The sequence below is a fragment of the Chiloscyllium plagiosum genome, unplaced genomic scaffold (genome assembly GCF_037043375.1).
Source record: "Chiloscyllium plagiosum isolate Xiang-an unplaced genomic scaffold, Cpla_swu_hap1 HiC_scaffold_21, whole genome shotgun sequence".
NCBI lineage: Eukaryota > Metazoa > Chordata > Chondrichthyes > Orectolobiformes > Hemiscylliidae > Chiloscyllium > Chiloscyllium plagiosum.
In genome coordinates, this window is record NW_028270159.1 from 2473159 (window position 1) to 2488415 (window position 15257).

General features: G+C 57.5%; 1 protein-coding gene and 1 pseudogene across 1 annotated transcript in view; both read right to left on the reverse strand.

The window, feature by feature from the left end:
• Positions 1-15257, reverse strand: part of sardh (sarcosine dehydrogenase) — a 229547-nt gene that overhangs the window by 115602 nt on the left and 98688 nt on the right. The window contains exons 6-7 of the mRNA XM_087998130.1: positions 10511-10611; positions 7763-7867 (exon numbers count right to left, since the gene is read on the reverse strand). Coding sequence (XP_087854256.1) covers positions 7763-7867; positions 10511-10611 — 206 coding nt within the window. The remainder of the gene's footprint in view (positions 1-7762; positions 7868-10510; positions 10612-15257) is intronic.
• The window catches only part of LOC148146082 (uncharacterized), a 59947-nt pseudogene continuing 55668 nt past the window's right edge, over positions 10979-15257 (reverse strand).

Consider the following 15257-nt stretch of genomic DNA (forward strand, 5'->3'; position numbering starts at 1 on the left):
CACCTCACCTCTCACCACACTGACCACCTCACATCGCAAAACACTGACCACCTCATCTCTCACCACACTGACCACCTCACCTCTCACCACAATGACCACCTCACCTCTCACCACACTGACCATCTCACGTCGCAAAACACTGACCACCTCATCTCTCTCACCACACTGACCACCTCATCTCTCACCACACTGACCACTCACCTCTCACCACACTGACCACCTCATCTTGCACCACACTGACCACCTCATCTCACACCACACTGACTTCACCTCTCACCACATTGACCACGTCACCTCGCACCACACTGACCACCACACTGACCACCTCTTCTCTCACCACACTGACCACCTCACCTTGCACCACACTGACTACCTCGTCTCTCACCACACTGACCACCTCACCTTGCACCACACTGACCACCTCACCTCTCACCACACTGACCACCTCACCTCTCACCACATTGACCACCTCACCTCTCACCACACTGACCACCTCATCTCACACCAGACTGACCACTTCACCTCTCACCACACTGACCACCTCATGTCGCACCACACTGACCACCTAACCTCTTACCACACTGACCACCTCATCTCTCACCACTCTGACCACCTCACCTCTCACCACACTGACCACCTCACCTCTCACCACACTGACCACCTCACGTCGCAGCACACTGACCACCTCAACTCTCACCACACTGACCACCTCATCTCACACCACACTGACCACTTCACCTCTCACCACACTGACCACCTCACATCGCACCACACTGACCACCCCACCTCTCACCACACTGACCACCTCATCTCTCACCAAACTGACCACTCCACCTCTCACCACACTGACCACGTCCTCTCTCACCACAATGACCATCTCACCTCTCACCACACTGACCATTTCATCTCTCACCACAATGACCACCTCACCTCTCACCACACTGACCACCACATGTCGCAAAACACTGACCACCTCATCTCTCTCACCACACTGACCACCTCACCTCTCACCACATTGACCGCCTCATCTCTCACCACATTGACCGCCTCATCTCTCACCACACTGTCCACCTCACCTCTCACCACACTGACCACCTCACCTCTCACCACACTGACCACCTCACCTCTCACCACATTGACCGCCTCATCTCTCACCACACTGTCCACCTCACCTCTCACCACACTGACCACCTCACCTCTCACCACACTGACCACCTCACCTCTCACCACATTGACCACCTCACCTCTCACCACACTGACCACCACATGTCGCAAAACACTGACCACCTCATCTCTCTCACCACACTGACCACCTCACCTCTCACCACATTGACCGCCTCACCTATCACCACACTGACCTCACCTTGCACCACACTGACCACCTCACCTCTCACCACCTTGACCACCTCACCTCTCACCACACTGACCACCTCACCTCTCACCACACTGACCACCTCACCTTGCACCACACTGACCACCTCACCTCTCACCACACTGACCACCTCACCTCTCACCACATTGACCACCTCACCTCTCACCACACTGACCACCTCATCTCACACCAGACTGACCACTTCACCTCTCACCACACTGACCACCTAACCTCTCACCACACCGACCACCTTACCTCTCACCACACTGACCACCTCATGTCGCACCACACTGACCACCTCACCTCTTACCACACTGACCACCTAATCTCTCACCACACTGACCACCTCACGTCGCACCACACTGACCACCTCACGTCGCACCACACTGACCACCTCACCTCTCACCACACTGACCACCTCACCTCTCACCACACTGACCACCTCACGTCGCACCACATTGACCACCTCACCTCTCACCACACTGACCACCTCACCTCTCACCACACTGACCACCTCACGTCGCACCACATTGACCACCTCACCTCTCACCACACTGACCACCTCACCTATCACCACACTGACCACCTCACCTCTCACCACACTGACCACCTCACCTCTCACCACACTGACCACCTCACGTCGCACCACACTGACCACCTCAACTCTCAACACACTGACCACCTCACGTCGCACCACACTGACCACCTCACCTCTCACCACACTGACCACCTCACCTCTCACCACACTGACCACCTCACCTCTTACCACACTGACCACCTCAACTCTCACCACACTGACCACCTCACCTCTCACCACACTGACCACCTCACCTCTCACCACACTGACCACCTCACATCGCACCACACTGACCACCTCACCTCTCACCACACTGACCACCTCACCTCTCACCACACTGACCACCTCCTCTCTCACCACACTGACCACCTCAACTCTCAACACACTGACCACCTCACGTCGCACCACACTGACCACCTCAACTCTCAACACACTGACCACCTCACGTCGCACCACACTGACCACCTCACCTCTCACCACACTGACCACCTCACCTCTCACCACACTGACCACCTCACCTCTCACCACACTGACCACCTCACCTCTTACCGCACTGACCACCTCAACTCTCACCACACTGACCACCTCACCTCTCACCACACTGACCACCTCACCTCTCACCACACTGACCACCTCACGTCGCTCCACACTGACCACCTCACCTCTCACCACACTGACCACCTCACCTCTCAGCACACTGACCACCTCATCTCACACCACACTGACCACCTCACCTCTCACCACACCGACCAACTCATCTCTCACCACACTGACCACCTCATCTCTCACCACACTGACCACCTCCTCTCTCACCACACTGACCACCTCACGTCACTCCACACTGACCACCTCATCTCTCTCACCACAATGACCACCTCATCTCTCACCACACTGACCACCTCATCTCTCACCACACTGACCACCTCACCTCTCACCACATTGACCACCTCATCTCTCACCACACTGACCACCTCACATCGCACCACACTGACCACCTCCTCTCTCACCACACTGACCACCTCACGTCGCTCCACACTGACCACCTCATCTCTCTCACCACACTGACCACCTCACCTCTCACCACACTGACCACCTCACGTCGCACCACACTGACCACCTCCTCTCTCACCACACTGACCACCTCACGTCGCTCCACACTGACCACCTCATCTCTCTCACCACAATGACCACCTCACCTCTCACCACATTGACCACCACAACTTGCACCACACTGACCACCTCACCTCTCACCACACTGACCACCTCATCTTGCACCATACTGACCACCTCATCTCACACCACACTAACCACTTCACCTCTCACCACACTGACCACCTCACATCGCACCACACTGACCACCCCACCTCTCACCACACTGACCACCTCATCTCTCACCAAACTGACCACCCCACCTCTCACCACACTGACCACGTCCTCTCTCACCACAATGACCATCTCACCTCTCACCACACTGACCACCTCATCTCTCGCCACACTGACCACTCACCTCTCACCACATTGACCACCTCACCTCTCACCACACTAACCATTTCATCTCTCACCACAATGACCACCTCACCTCTCACCACACTGACCACCTCACCTCTCACCACACTGACCACCTCACGTCGCACCACACTGACCACCTCAACTCTCACCACACTGACCACCTCATGTCGCAAAACACTGACCACCTCATCTCTCTCACCACAATGACCACCTCACCTCTCACCACACTGACCACCTCACCTCTCACCACACTGACCACCTCACCTCTCACCACATTGATTGCCTCACCGATCACCACACTGACCTCACCTTGCACCACACTGTCCACCTCACCTCTCACCACACTGACCACCTCACCTCTCACCACACTGACCACCTCACCTCTCACCACACCGACCACCTCATCACTCACCACACTGACCACCTCACCTCTCACCACATTGACCATCTCATCTGACACCAGACTGACCACTTCACCTCTCACCACACTGACCACCTCACCTCTCACCACACTGACCACCTCACGTCGCACCACACTGACCACCTCACCTCTCACCACACTGACCACCTCACCTCTTACCACACTGACCACCTCATCTCTCACCACACTGACCACCTCATGTCGCACCACACTGACCACCTCAACTCTCACCACACTGACCACCTCACGTCGCACCACACTGACCACCTCACCTCTCACCACACTGACCACCTCACCTCTTACCACACTGACCACCTCATCTCACACCACGCTGACCACCTCACGTCGCACCACACTGACCACCTCAACTCTCAACACACTGACCACCTCACGTCGCACCACACTGACCACCTCACCTCTCACCACACTGACCACCTCACCTCTCACCACACTGACCACCTCACCTCTTACCACACTGACCACCTCAACTCTCACCACACTGACCACCTCACCTCTCACCACACTGACCACCTCACCTCTCACCACACTGACCACCTCACATCGCACCACACTGACCACCTCACCTCTCACCACACTGACCACCTCACCTCTCACCACACTGACCACCTCCTCTCTCACCACACTGACCACCTCAACTCTCAACACACTGACCACCTCACGTCGCACCACACTGACCACCTCAACTCTCAACACACTGACCACCTCACGTCGCACCACACTGACCACCTCACCTCTCACCACACTGACCACCTCACCTCTCACCACACTGACCACCTCACCTCTCACCACACTGACCACCTCACCTCTTACCGCACTGACCACCTCAACTCTCACCACACTGACCACCTCACCTCTCACCACACTGACCACCTCACCTCTCACCACACTGACCACCTCACGTCGCTCCACACTGACCACCTCACCTCTCACCACACTGACCACCTCACCTCTCAGCACACTGACCACCTCATCTCACACCACACTGACCACCTCACCTCTCACCACACCGACCAACTCATCTCTCACCACACTGACCACCTCATCTCTCACCACACTGACCACCTCCTCTCTCACCACACTGACCACCTCACGTCACTCCACACTGACCACCTCATCTCTCTCACCACAATGACCACCTCATCTCTCACCACACTGACCACCTCATCTCTCACCACACTGACCACCTCACCTCTCACCACATTGACCACCTCATCTCTCACCACACTGACCACCTCACATCGCACCACACTGACCACCTCCTCTCTCACCACACTGACCACCTCACGTCGCTCCACACTGACCACCTCATCTCTCTCACCACACTGACCACCTCACCTCTCACCACACTGACCACCTCACGTCGCACCACACTGACCACCTCCTCTCTCACCACACTGACCACCTCACGTCGCTCCACACTGACCACCTCATCTCTCTCACCACAATGACCACCTCACCTCTCACCACATTGACCACCACAACTTGCACCACACTGACCACCTCACCTCTCACCACACTGACCACCTCATCTTGCACCATACTGACCACCTCATCTCACACCACACTAACCACTTCACCTCTCACCACACTGACCACCTCACATCGCACCACACTGACCACCCCACCTCTCACCACACTGACCACCTCATCTCTCACCAAACTGACCACCCCACCTCTCACCACACTGACCACGTCCTCTCTCACCACAATGACCATCTCACCTCTCACCACACTGACCACCTCATCTCTCGCCACACTGACCACTCACCTCTCACCACATTGACCACCTCACCTCTCACCACACTAACCATTTCATCTCTCACCACAATGACCACCTCACCTCTCACCACACTGACCACCTCACCTCTCACCACACTGACCACCTCACGTCGCACCACACTGACCACCTCAACTCTCACCACACTGACCACCTCATGTCGCAAAACACTGACCACCTCATCTCTCTCACCACAATGACCACCTCACCTCTCACCACACTGACCACCTCACCTCTCACCACACTGACCACCTCACCTCTCACCACATTGATTGCCTCACCGATCACCACACTGACCTCACCTTGCACCACACTGTCCACCTCACCTCTCACCACACTGACCACCTCACCTCTCACCACACTGACCACCTCACCTCTCACCACACCGACCACCTCATCACTCACCACACTGACCACCTCACCTCTCACCACATTGACCATCTCATCTGACACCAGACTGACCACTTCACCTCTCACCACACTGACCACCTCACCTCTCACCACACTGACCACCTCACGTCGCACCACACTGACCACCTCACCTCTCACCACACTGACCACCTCACCTCTTACCACACTGACCACCTCATCTCTCACCACACTGACCACCTCATGTCGCACCACACTGACCACCTCAACTCTCACCACACTGACCACCTCACGTCGCACCACACTGACCACCTCACCTCTCACCACACTGACCACCTCACCTCTTACCACACTGACCACCTCATCTCACACCACGCAGACCACCTCACGTCGCACCACACTGACCACCTCACCTCTTACCACACTGACCACCTCACCTCTCACCACACTGACCACCTCACCTCTCACCACACTGACCACCTCACGTCGCACCACACTGACCACCTCAACTCTCACCACACTGACCACCTCACGTCGCACCACACTGACCACCTCACCTCTCACCACACTGACCACCTCACCTCTCACCACACTGACCACCTCACGTCTCACCACACTGACCACCTCACCTCTCACCACACTGACCACCTCAACTCTCACCACACTGACCACCTCACCTCTCACCACACTGACCACCTCACCTCTCACCACACCGGCCAACTCATCTCTCACCACACTGACCACCTCATCTCTCACCACATTGACCACCTCACCTCTCACCACACTGACCACCTCACGTCGCACCACACTGACCACCTCCTCTTTCACCACACTGACCACCTCACGTCGCTCCACACTGACCACCTCATCTCTCTCACCACAATGACCACCTCACCTCTCACCACACTGACCACCTCCTTTCTCACCACACTGACCACCTCACGTCGCACCACACTGACCACCTCATCTCTCTCACCACAATGACCACCTCACCTCTCACCACACTGACCACCTCCTTTCTCACCACACTGACCACCTCACGTCGCACCACACTGACCACCTCATCTCTCTCACCACAATGACCACCTCACCTCTCACCACACTGACCACCTCCTTTCTCACCACACTGACCACCTCATCTCTCACCACATTGACCACCTCACCTCTCACCACACTGACCACCTCACGTCGCACCACACTGACCACCTCAACTCTCACCACACTGACCACCTCACGTCGCACCACACTGACCACCTCACCTCTCACCACACTGACCACTTCACCTCTCACCACACTGACCACCTCATCTTGCACCACACTGACCATCTCACGTCGCACCGCACTGACCACCTCACGTCACACCGCACTGACCACCTCACCTCTCTCACCACATTGACCACCCCACCTCTCACCACACTGACCACCTCATCTCTCGCCACACTGACCACCTCACATCGCACCACACTGACCACCTCACGTCACACCACACTGACCACCTCACCTCTCTCACCACATTGACCACCCCACCTCTCACCACACTGACCACCTCATCTCTCGCCACACTGACCACCTCACGTCTCACCACATTGACCACCTCACCTCTCACCACACTGACCACCTCACCTCTCACCACACTGACCACCTCACCTTGCACCACACTGACCACACTGACCACCACACTGACCACCTCACCTCTCACCACACTGACCATCTCACCTCTTCCCAGAAATTCGGGTTTGGCTCATATCCCCCGACCGAGAGAGCGTCCCCTTGGAGACGGAGATACACCGAGCTATCGTGATCTCGAACATTTGGCATATTCTGCAAAAATAAAACAGAGCAAGTTGCTTGAGACATGTGTTCCCATGAAGTGAAAGTCCCATCACCCAGTCATCTACTCCCAGAGGCAGGAGCAAGCCGGGGTTAGATACAGAGTAAAGCTCCCTCTGCACTGTCCCCATCAAACACTCCCAGGGCAGTGGTTAAATACAGAGTAAAGCTCCCTTTACACTGTCCCCATCAAACACTCCCAGGATAGGAGTTAAATACAGAGTAAACCTCCCTCCACATGCCCTGCTGCGCTTTTCAGCAACACATTTTCAGCTCCCTCCACATTGCCCCTGTCAATCACTCCCAGGACATGGACAGCACAGGGTTTAATACAGAGTAAAGCTCTCTCTACACTGTCCCCCCATCCAACACTCCCAGGACAGGGACAGCATGGCGTTAAATACAGAGTAAAGCTTCCTCCACAGTGTCCCCCATCAAAAACAGTCAGTTTTAGGTTAAATACAGAGTAAAGTCCCGGCTACATTGTCCCCATCTCTCTCCTGGGAGTGTTTGATGGGGAACTGTGTCGAGAGAGCTTTATTCTGTATCTAACCACGTGCTGTCCCTGTCCCTGGGAGTGTTTGATGGGGGACAGTGTAGAGAGAGCTTTACTCTGTATCTAACCCCGTGCTGTCCCTGTCCTGGGAGTGTTTGATGGGGACAGTGTAGAGGGAGCTTTACTCTGTATCTAACCCCATGCTGTCCCTGTCTGGGAGTGTTTGATGAGGGACAGTGTAGAAGGAGCTTTACTCTGTATCTAACCCCATGCTGTCTCTGTCTGGGAGTGTTTGATGGGGGGACAGTGTAGAAGGAGCTTTACTCTGTATCTAACCCCATGCTGTCCCTGTCTGGGAGTGTTTGATGGGGACAGTGTAGAGGGAGCTTTACTCTGTATCTAACATTGGTCTTTGACACACTGCATCAATGTGTTGTGAGCTACGAACATTCTAAGGAAGTGGAACTGAAGGTGGTTCTGCTCTCAGTGAGAGAGCTGGAGGCTAACGCTGATGCTGCATCATACGTTCACATATATGGCACCGGCTGTAGGATTCACCGGCTGTAGGATTCACCGGCTGTAGGATTTCACCGGCTGTAGGATTCACCGGCTGTAGGATTCACCGGCTGTAGGATATCACCGGCTGTAGGATTTCACCGGCTGTAGGATTTCACCGGCTGTAGGATTCACCGGCTGTAGGATTCACCGGCTGTAGGATTCACCGGCTGTAGGATTCACCGGCTGTAGGATTTCACAAGGAGCCGAACTGCAATATGGAAATGCAGGGCTGATGTTTACACAATGAGAAAGGGGGAACAGTAACTGCAAACTCTACCCACTGCCCAGTGAAACTTGCTGTCAAATGTGTTCCATGTTGATTTAGGATAAAGTCTGATTAGCTGCGATGCCCCCCCAATTCCCCCCCCCCCACTCCACAGGGACAGTTACAGGAACACTGGTGCGTGCAGAATGAGGGATCACCAAGTGGAGCCCATATCCCATGCAAAGTCAGTGTCCTCATGGGAGGTGATTGGAGGTGGAAGGGTCAGGCTGGAGGTGATTGGAGGTGGAAGGGTCAGGCTGGAGGTAACTGGAGGTGAAAGGGTCAGGCTGGAGGTGATTGGAGGTGGAAGGGTCAGGCTGGAGGTGATTGGAGGTGGAAGGGTCAGGCTGGAGGTAACTGGAGGTGGAAGGGTCAGGCTGGAGGTGATTGGAGGTGGAAGGGTCAGGCTGGAGGTGATTGGAGGTGGAAGGGTCAGGCTGGAGGTAACTGGAGGTGGAAGGGTCAGGCTGGAGGTGATTGGAGGTGGAAGGGTCAGGCTGGAGGTGATTGGAGGTGGAAGGGTCAGGCTGGAGGTGATTGGAGGTGGAAGGGTCAGGCTGGAGGTAACTGGAGGTGGAAGGGTCAGGCTGGAGGTGATTGGAGGTGGAAGGGTCAGGCTGGAGGTGATTGGAGGTGGAAGGGTCAGGCTGGAGGTGATTGGAGGTGGAAGGGTCAGGCTGGAGGTGATTGGAGGTGGAAGGGTCAGGCTGGAGGTGATTGGAGGTGGAAGGGTCAGGCTGGAGGTGATTGGAGGTGGAAGGGTCAGGCTGGAGGTGATTGGAGGTGGAAGGGTCAGGCTGGAGGTGATTGGAGGTGGAAGGGTCAGGCTGGAGGTGATTGGAGGTGGAAGGGTCAGGCTGGAGGTAACTGGAGGTGGAAGGGTCAGGCTGGAGGTGATTGGAGGTGGAAGGGTCAGGCTGGAGGTAACTGGAGGTGGAAGGGTCAGGCTGGAGGTAACTGGAGGTGGAAGGGTCAGGCTGGAGGTGATTGGAGGTGGAAGGGTCAGGCTGGAGGTAACTGGAGGTGGAAGGGTCAGGCTGGAGGTGATTGGAGGTGGAAGGGTCAGGCTGGAGGTGATTGGAGGTGGAAGGGTCAGGCTGGAGGTGATTGGAGGTGGAAGGGTCAGGCTGGAGGTGATTGGAGGTGGAAGGGTCAGGCTGGAGGTGATTGGAGGTGGAAGGGTCAGGCTGGTCGTGCTCTCGATACATCTGGAGCTGGATCCTAACAAAGCAAACCATCAAATAAACACAAACTCAAGACCACACGGGATTCACTCCACACAGTGTCTGACCCTACTCCTGACACCAACACCTACCTGGATTCCTTCAATCCGCTCTGTCACCACATACGCGTGGCGCATGCCAATGAGTGGGACATTGACTCCTGCCATTTCTCCCAGTGCCCGAGCCCACACACCTGAACAAAACAGAGTGAGTCAGCCACACAGTAATCATGGTAAACACTGCTCTCTGCTGGCCACACTGCAAACAGCACCTTTCCTCAGTTCTGATGAGGTGGATTCAATCTTGGAACCTGAAGCAGGAATGAACCAAGATTACAGCACAGGAACTGGCCGCTCTGCCCATTCAGTACATGCTGCAATCCAAGTTACTCATCTTGCTCCACCTCACTTTACCAATTTTACTTTATTTCATCCAAGTTGGTTCTGCAATCGCTACTCCAAAGGTCACCGGCTCCAAAGGTCACCGGCTCCAAAGGTCACCGGCTCCAAAGGTCACCGGCTCCAAAGGTCACCGGCTCCAAAGGTCACCGGCTCCAAAGGTCACCGGCTCCTGATCACCACAATGAAGCATCGCAGGATCTGAAACACGTGATACAGGTTGACTTTCAACTTGCAGTACAGGTCACTCTGCGAGAAAGCAGGTTACATCAGTGCAAGCAGGCTATAATGTGATTGACAAATTGTGGATGTTGATTCCTGGTGAAGGGCTTTTGCCCATAACCTCGACTTTCCTGCTCTTCGGATGCTGCCTGACCTGCTGTGTCTTCCCAGCACCACTCTGATCTAGACACTAAATTGTGGATGTTGTGTGGGTATCGCAAACATTTTACTGAATGGGAAAGGCGATTTTCGACAGTGTGATTTTCAATAGCGCAAAGTTGCAGAGGGACACAACTGTTACATTACACCAGAACAACCAGTACTCTCGGAATACCAGGGGGTCAGTGCTGAGGGAGTGGGCACTGTCACAGGGTCAGTGCTGAGGGAGAGGGCACTGTCACAGGGTCAGTGCTGAGGGAGAGGGCACTGTCACAGGGTCAGTGCTGAGGGAGAGGGCACTGTCGGAGGGTCAGTGCTGAGGGAGTGCCGCACTGTCGGAGGGTCAGTGCTGAGGGAGAGGGCACTGTCACAGGGTCAGTGCTGAGGGAGAGGGCACTGTCACAGGGTCAGTGCTGAGGGAGAGGGCACTGTCACAGGGTCAGTGCTGAGGGAGAGGGCACTGTCACAGGGTCAGTGCTGAGGGAGAGGGCACTGTCACAGGGTCAGTGCTGAGGGAGAGGGCACTGTCACAGGGTCAGTGCTGAGGGAGAGGGCACTGTCGGAGGGTCAGTGCTGAGGGAGTGCCGCACTGTCGGAGGGTCAGTGCTGAGGGAGTGCCGCACGGTCGGAGGGTCAGTGCTGAGGGAGTGCCGCACGGTCGGAGGGTCAGGGCTGAGGTAGTGCCGCACTGTCGGAGGGTCAGCACTGAGGGAGAGGGCACTGTCACAGGGTCAGTGCTGAGGGAGTGCCGCACTGTCGGAGGGTCAGTGCTGAGGGAGTGCCGCACTGTCGGAGGGTCCATGCTGAGGGAGTGCCGCACTGTCGGAGGGTCAGTGCTGAGAGAGTGGGCACTGTCGGAGGGTCAGTGCAGAGGGAGTGCCGCACGGTCGGAGGGTCAGGGCTGAGGGAGCACCGCACTGTCGGAATGTCAGTGCAGAGGGAGTGCCGCACGGTCGGAGGGTCAGGGCTGAGGGAGCGCCGCACTGTCGGAGGGTCAGTGCTGAGGGAGTGCCGCACTGTCGGAGGGACAGTGCTGAGGGAGTGCCGCACTGTCGGAGGGTCAGGGCTGAGGGAGCGCCGCACTGTCGGAGGGTCAGTGCTGAGGGAGAGGGCACTGTCACAGGGTCTGTGCGGAGGGAGTGCCGCACTGTCACAGGGTCTGTGCGGAGGGAGTGCCGCACTGTCGGAGGGTCAGGGCTGAGGGAATGCCGCACTGTCGGAGGGTCAGTGCTGAGGGAGCGCTGCACTGTCGGAGGGTCAGTGCTGAGGGAGTGCCGCATTGTTGGAGGGTCAGTGCTGAGGGAGTGGGCGCTCTCACAGGGTCAATGCTGAGGGAGTGGGCACTGTTGGAGGGTCAGTGCAGAGTGAGTGGGCACTGTCGGAGGGTCAGTGCTGACGGAGCGCCGCACTGTCAATGGGTGAGTGCTAAGGGAGTGCCGCACTGTCACAGGGTCAGTTTGGAGGGAGTGCCGCACTGTCGGAGGGTCAGTGCTGAGGGAGTGGGCACTGTCGGAGGGTCAGTGCTGAGGGAGTGGGCACTGTCGGAGGGTCAGCGCTGAGGGAGTGCCGCACTGTTGGAGGGTCAGTGCTGAGGGGGTGGGCACTGTCGGAGGGTCAGTGCTGAGGAAGTGCTGCACTGTCAGAGGGTCAGTGCTGAGCGAGTGCCGCACTGTCGGAGGGTCAGTTTTGAGGGAGTGCCGCACTGTCGGAGGGTCAGTGCTGAGGGAGTGGGCACTGTCGCAGGGTCAGTGCTGTGGGAGTGCGGCACTGTCGCAGGGTCAGTGCGGAGGGAGTGCCGCACTGTCAATTGGTCAGTGCTGAGGGAGCGCTGCAATGTCCAAGGGTCAGTGCTGAGGGAGTGGGTACTGTTGGAGTGTCAGTGCGGAGGGTGTGCCACACTGTCGGAGGGTCAGTGCTGAGGGAGTGGGCACTGTCGGAGGATCAGTGCTGAGGGAGTGCCGCACTGTCGGAGGGTCACTGCTGAGGGAGTGCTGCACTGTCGGAGGGTCACTGCTGAGGGAGTGCTGCACTGTCGGAGGGTCAGTTTTGAGGGAGCGGGCACTGTCGGAGGGTCAGTGCTGAGGGAGTGGGCACTGTCAGAGGGTCAGCGCTGAGGGAGTGGGCACTGTCGGAGGATGAGTGCTGAGGGAGTGCCGCACTGTCGGAGGCTCGGTTTTGAGGGATTGCCGCACTGTCGGAGGGTCAGTGCTGAGGGAGCGGGCACTGTCGCAGTGTCAGTGCTGAGGGAATGCCGCACTGTCGGAGGGTCAGTGCTGAGGGAGTGCAGCACTATCGGATGGTCACATCTGAGGGAGCGCCGTATTATTGGAGGGGAAGTGCTGAGGGAGCGCTGCACTGTTGGAGGGTCAGAGCTGAGGGAGTGGGCGCTGACACAGGGTCAATGCTGAGGGAGTGGGCACTGTTGGAGGGTCAGTGCAGAGGGAGTGGGCACTGTCGGAGGGTCAGTGCTGAGAGAGTGGGCACTGTCGGAGGGTCAGTGCTGAGGGAGTGGGCACTGTCGGAGGGTCTCTTTTGAGGAAGTGCCGCACTGTCGGAGGGTCAGTGCTGAGGGAGTGCCGCACTGTTGGAGGGTCAGTGCTGAGGGAGTGGGCACTGTTGGAGAGTCAGTGCAGAGGGAGTGGGCACTGTCGGAGGGTCAGTGCTGAGAGAGTGGGCACTGTCGGAGGGTCAGTGCTGAGGGAGTGGGCACAGTCGGAGGGTCATGCTAAGGGAGTGGGCACTGTCGGAGGGTCACTTTTGAGGAAGTGCCGCACTGTCGGAGGGTCAGTGCTGAGGGAATTCTGCTCTTTCAGAGGGTCAGTGCTGAGGGAGCACCGCACTGTCAATTGGTCAGTGCTGAGGGAGCGCCGCACTGTCAATTGGTCAGTGCTGAGGGAGTGCCGCACTGTCAGAGGGTCAGCGCTGAGGGAGTACCGCACTGTCAGAGGCTCAGTGCTGAGGGAGTGGGCACAGTCGGAGGGTCAGCGCTGAGGGAGTGGCACTGTCGCAGTGTCAGTGCTGAGGGAGCGCCGCACTGTCGGAGGGTCAGTGCTGAGGGAGCGGCCACTGTCGGAGGGTCAGTGCTGAGGGAGTGGGCACTGTCAGAGGGTCAGCACTGAGGGAGTGGGCACTGTCGGAGGATGAGTGCTGAGGGAGTGCCGCACTGTCGGAGGGTCAGTTTTGAGGGAGTGCCGCACTGTCGGAGGGTCAGTGCTGAGGGAGCGGGCACTGTCGGAGGGTCAGTGCTGAGGGAATGCCGCACTGTCGGAGGGTCAGTGCTGAGGGAGTGCCACACTATCGGAGGGTGAGTGCTGAGGGAGAGCTGCACTGTCGGAGGGTCAGTGCTGAGGGAGTGCCGCAATGTCGGAGGGTCAGTGCTGAGGGAGTGGGTACTGTTGGAGTGTCAGTGCGGATGGTGTGCCGCACTGTCGGAGGGTCAGCGTTGAGGGAGTGCTGCACTGTCGGAGGGTCAGTGCTGAGGGAGTGCCGCACTGTCGGAGGGTCAGTGCTGAGGGAGTGGGCACTGTCGGAGGGTCAGTGCTGAGGGAGTGCCGCACTGTCGGAAGGGTCAGTGCTGAGGGAGTGCCGCACTGTCGGAGGGTCAGTGCTGAGGGAGTGCCGCACTGTCGGAGGGTCAGTGCTGAGGGAGCGGGCACTGTCAGAGGCTCAGTTCTGAGGGCGTACTGCACTTACAGAGGGTCAGTGCTGAGGGAGTGCCGCACTGTCAGAGGGTCAGTGCTGAGGGAGTGCCGCAATGTCGGAGGGTCAGTGCTGAGGGAGTGCCGCACTGTCAGAGGGTCAGCGCTGAGGGAGTACCGCACTGTCAGAGGCTCAGTGCTGAGGGAGTGGGCACAGTCGGAGGGTCAGCGCTGAGGGAGTGGGCACTGTCGCAGTGTCAGTGCTGAGGGAGCGCCGCACTGTCGGAGGGTCAGTGCTGAGGGAGCGGCCACTGTCGGAGGGTCAGTGCTGAGGGAGTGGGCACTGTCGGAGGGTCAGTGCTGAGGGAGTGGGTACTGTTGGAGGGTCAGTGCTGAGGGAGTGGGCACTGTCGGAGGGTCAG